At 46.7% G+C, this 5,177-nt stretch overlaps 1 protein-coding gene and 1 pseudogene across 2 annotated transcripts in view; both read left to right on the top strand.

Moving 5' to 3' along the window:
- CEP192 (centrosomal protein 192) overlaps positions 1–5,177 on the top strand; it is a 152,351-nt gene that overhangs the window by 126,280 nt on the left and 20,894 nt on the right. The window contains exons 38-39 of the mRNA XM_023519469.1: positions 1,801–2,238; positions 2,355–2,497. Coding sequence (XP_023375237.1) covers positions 1,801–2,238; positions 2,355–2,497 — 581 coding nt within the window. The remainder of the gene's footprint in view (positions 1–1,800; positions 2,239–2,354; positions 2,498–5,177) is intronic.
- Positions 1,860–5,177, top strand: part of LOC100962936 — a 9,106-nt pseudogene continuing 5,788 nt past the window's right edge. Inside the window, exon 1 of the transcript XR_001161730.2 lies at positions 1,860–2,860. The product of XR_001161730.2 is annotated as a fructose-bisphosphate aldolase A-like (transcript). The remainder of the gene's footprint in view (positions 2,861–5,177) is intronic.

Below are 5,177 nucleotides of genomic sequence, written 5' to 3'. Positions count from 1 at the left end.
CGTAGAGTCCTGTGGCATCACAGCTCACAGCAGCCTCAAACTCTTGGGCTCAAGTGATTCTCTTGCCTCAGCCTCCTGAGTAGCTGGGACTGCCGGCACCCGCCACAGTGTCTGGCTATTTTTAGAGGTGAGGTCTCACTCAGGCTCAAGGCTGATCTTGAGCCTGTGAGCACAGGCAATTTACCTGCTTTGGCTTCCCAAAGTGCTGGGATTATAGGCATGAAACACTGCACCTGGCTGTTTTTCTACTTTTAGTAGAGACTGGATCCTACTCTTTCTCAGACTGGTCTGGAACTCCTGAGGCAATCCTCTTGCCTTAGCCTCCCAGAGTGCTAGGATTATAGGTGTGAGCCGCCACACCCAGGCAAGCCTCTTAAGTTTTAATTTATGTTTTTAGACATGATGTAGTCCCTTCAGTTGTCTACTAGTAATTCTAGGGATCACTAAACTTCAGTAACATGCTTTTTCATTATAATTACTGAAACTCATTTAAATCAGAGCTCCTATGTGATATTGGCCCACTTATTCAGGATACTCAGACTTCTAATAAATTCTAGAACATAGCTATAAACTCACAGGTAACTGTGGAAGAATCTTGGAACAGCTGTAGTAGTTGTCACAAACTCTGTGTACTTTACTATGTGTGTGTGATGTATCAGGCTTTCGGAGGAGTTCTTGCTTTTTTGGAAAACACAGTTCTGCAAATGTAGTTTATGTCATTTCCTAAACCACAGCAAAAGTAAGTAGAACAGGGGATAGGTATGTTGCTCGACCTTTATTGAAAGAGTCTGCAAAAGAAACCCTACAGGAAAGACATCCATGTCAGTGAGTCAGAAGACTAACCCTGGAAGGCTGCAGTTTTCCTAGATGGACCTACATGTTCAGCACAGGCCTTGTTAGAACCCCAGATAAACTGTGATTTGCGTTGTTTTGAAATTGAAAGGCTGATCCTAAAATTCACGTGGGCGTACAAAAGACCCAGAATAACCAAATAGTCTTGAAATAAAACAAAGTTGGAGGATTTACTCCTTCATTTTCAAAACATACTACAAAGCTACTCTTTTTCAGTGTAGTATTGACATAGGATAGACATACAGAATTTTATAAGACATATGAAATAGAGTCAAGAGTCCCCAAATAAATTCTTATATGTATGATCAATTGTTTTATTTTTTATAAAGGCACCAATACAATTAAATGCAGAAAGGATGTTTTTTAACAAATGGTGGCCAGGACAATTAGATAGACACATGCAAGAAAAATAATGTAGATCCTTACCTAGTACCATATACAAAACTTAACTCAAATTGACCAAGGACTGTAAATGTATAAGCTGAAACTTCAAGGCCCTAGAAGACAGCATAGAAGTAAATCTTTGTGACCTTGGGTTGAGCACTTTTTTCTTAAATATGATACCAATAGAACACAAGCCACAAAAGTAAATAGAGATGAATTATCAAAATTAAAACATTGTGCATCAAATGACACTGCCAAGAAAGTGAAAGACTACTTACAGAATGAGAAAAAAAATTTTGAAAACCATATAATTCATAGAAGACTTCTAGAATATGTAAAATATTCTTACAGCTAAATATAAGACTGAATTTTAAAAATAAGCAGAGGATTTACATAGACATTTTTCCAAAGAAGATATATAAGGTACCAGAAAATATAAGAAAAGATGCTTAGAATTATGAGTCATTCACTCCTCACCCCCGTGCTGCCCCCTCCGGAGCTCAGTGGGCTGTGTTCCTCTTGGGACGTGCTGCAGAATGACAACCTTGGTGTTTGTGCTCTCAGTCTGCTGGCCAGCCTGCCGCCCTCCACCGTGGCACCCTGCACACCTACCACTCTGGTGCCAGGAACCCACTACCATCAGCACCATGCCCTACCCATATCCAGCACTGACCCCGGAGCAGAAGAAGGAGCTGTGTGACATCCCTCACTGCATCATGGCTCTGGGCAAGGGCATCCTGGCAGCAGATAAGTCTACCGGGTGTATTGCCAAGTGGCTGCAGTCCATCAGCACTGAGAACACAGGAGAATCAGCACTTGTACCACCAGCTGCTCCTGATCACCCACCGTGTGAATCCCTGCATCTGGGGTGCATCCTCTTCCATGAGACGCTCTACCAGAATGCAGATGATGGGCGTCCCTTCCCTCAAGTTATCAAATCCAGAGGTGGAGTTGTGGGCATCAATGTAGACAAGGGTGAAGTGCCCCTGGCAGGAACAAAGAGTGAGGCTACTGCCCAAGGGCTGAGTGGGCTGAGTGCTATGCCCAATATCAGAAGGACGAAGCTGACTTTGCCAAGTGGTTTTGTGTGCTAAAGATTGGGGAACACACCCCCGCAGCCCTTGCCATCATGGAAAATGCCAATGTTCTGGCCCATTATGCCAGCGTCTGCCAGCAGAATGGCACTGTGGCCATTGTGGAGCCTGAGATCCTCCCTGATGGGGACCATGACTTGAAGCGTTGTCAGTATGCAACTGAGAAGGTGCTGCCTGCTGTGTAACAAGGCTCTGAGTGACCACTATATCTACCTGGAGGGCACCTTGCTGAAACCCAACATGGTAACCCCAGGCCATGCCTGCACCCAGAAGTATTCTCAGGAGGAGATTGCCAGGGCAGCCGTCACAGCACTGTCCTGCACAGTGTCCCCTGCTGTTCCTGGGGTCACTTTCCTATCTGGAGGCCAGAGTAAGAAGGAGACATCCATCAATTTCAATGCCATCAACAAGTGCGCCTGCGTTGGCCCTCACCTTCTCTTATGGTCGTGCTGGGCTGGAAAGAAGGAGAATCTGAAGGCTGCTCAGGAGGAGGAATATGTAAAGGGAGCCCTGGCTAACAGCCTTTACAGGTCCCAGGACCTGTCAAGGAAAGTACACTGTTGTGCCCAGGTCACTGTGTCCCCAAGAACCACCAGGGAGCCAGGGTCCGATGCAAAAGCAGGAGAGAGAGTTTATTCAAGCTCGCAAGCCTGAGCCTCCAGTATCACGGCGCATCGGGCTGAAGGCCCCATTCTAAGGGGGAGGAATGACCTCTACGTGAGGTCATGCACCTTTCTGATTGGTAGGGGCCACTGAAGTGGCGTCATGTGCCTGTGTCCTGACTTCTGAGAACCTGAAACTTAACTTTGGGGAAACCGAAACTTAAGCCTAAGATGACGTCAGTCTTGTTCTTTCATTCCCCCCTTGACTTGTGTCTAAGAGTCCCAACCTTGGGACTGGATGGGTTCTAGTTCTAGGTCTGAAGGGGACAGTGGTTGGTACTGGCTTTTGAGCACTAGTAGTTGCACAGCTCCTACTCGGTCTTTGACGAAGTTTAGGAGCTTGTTGATGACACAGGGGCCTATTGTGAGTAACAGCAAGAGTATTATCAGGGGTCCTGCTAAGGCTGAGATCAAGGTTGTTAACCAGGGGGACCAGTTGAACCGTGATTCAAACCAATTTTGTGACTGTTCTTTTTTTTTTTTTTTGAGACAGAGCCTCAAGCTGTTGCCCTGGGTGGAGTGCTGTGGCATCACAGCTCACAGCAACCTCCAACTCCTGGGCTCAAACGAGTCTCCTGCCCCCGCCTCCCAAGTAGTTGGGACTACAGGCGTCTGCCACAATGACCAGCTATTTTTTGGTTGCAGCCATCATTGTTGTTTGGCAGGCCCGGGCTGGATATGAACCCATGAGCTTAGGTGTATGTGGCTGGCGCCTTAGCCACTTGAGCCACAGGCGCCAAGCCTTTGTGACTGTTCTTGATCTAGTTTTCTTTTCTGTAACCCTTCTCTGACTAGAGCCATAGATTCTTTCACAACACCTGAGTGGTCTACATAAAAACAGCATTCTTCTCTTAATGCAGTGCATAGACCACCTTGCTGAAGAAGTTATAACAAGTCCAGACCTCAGGTTCTGCAATACTACTTTGGAGAGGGAAGTTAGGGACTCCTGTAATTGCGAGATAGACTTTTCTATTCTTTCAATATCTAGGTCAGTCACGGCATGTAAGGCTCCATAGTTTTTGTCTTGTAGAACTAAGGAGGAAATCCCTGTGCCTGCACCTGCTATGCCAAGTCCCATGAGCATGGCTAGGATTACTGCGGTAACCGGTTTCCTTTTAATTTTAGTAATTTTACCTGCAGTTGAACGGAGCTCATAGACCTGGTATATATCTTCTTCTGAGTGATAGATTAGCTTGGGGATGAGCTATACTAAGACACAGAAGTTGTGGGTTAGATTAAGGACTTTCCCATGAAAGCATGGTGTGAGCCCTGTAGAGCAGGCCCACCAGGAATTGTTGGTGGGAATTAAGTACCTGGTACCATTCCAAGACAGAGTCTGGCTGCACGGATGTTGGAACTGAGGCTGTGTATGTCCTACATAGAGTCCTTGGCCCGATGTGGCTTGGAGGGTGAGTCAGGGACCTTGCTGTTGCCATCTGCAGAAGCTAGCTGAGGAGCTAACAGTAGGCTGCCCTGTTACAGCTATACCTTCATTATATGGGGGTCTCGCTTCCATACATAACCAACAAGACTCAGTGAGATCTGGTCTGGAAGTGTTCAGGACCTGGTAAGTAGTGATGACTAAATTCCAGAGTGGGTCGAGATTTTCAGCAGGTGCAGGTAATGGGGTCTTCCTGCACAGGTGCAGGTGTCTTGGTAATAGCCACGGTGGGGGTGGGGTCTGGACTTTGGGTGCCTGGTGCTTGGCCTGGGGTACCAGGGGACTTGGGTATGGCTGCAGGGGGAAGCTTAAGTATCGAGTTGGGGCCTACTGCAGTAAGGGGCCTAGTATTAACTGGGGCATATAGGACTTTTAGTAGGAAAATATTATCTGGATCTATCTTGGAAGAGCGGTACAACTGCACGCCCCACCATTTGCTGATTTCCCATCCTTGCATCTGCTTCCCTTTTTCAGTAAAGCTGATATTAACTGTATCACATTTGAGATTTTTCTGGAGGCACCCTTTGCTGGGGCACATAGTCTTCCGTTTCATCTGAATTAGGTCTTCTTGTTTAGGGAGATTCCACCATATTTGTCCGGTGGAAACACAGCTCCATGAGTTACAGAAGTATGAACTCATGGCTCGGCGCCTGTGGCTCAAGTGGCTAAGGTGCCAGCCACATACACCTAAGGTGGTGGGTTCGAATCCAGCCCGGGCCCGCCAAACAACAATGATGGCTGCAA

Source organism: Otolemur garnettii, unplaced genomic scaffold, assembly GCF_000181295.1.
Source record: "Otolemur garnettii isolate 467f Iridium unplaced genomic scaffold, OtoGar3 scaffold00176, whole genome shotgun sequence".
Classification (NCBI taxonomy): Eukaryota; Metazoa; Chordata; class Mammalia; order Primates; family Galagidae; genus Otolemur; species Otolemur garnettii.
This window is presented reverse-complemented; position numbering and strand designations above follow the sequence as displayed.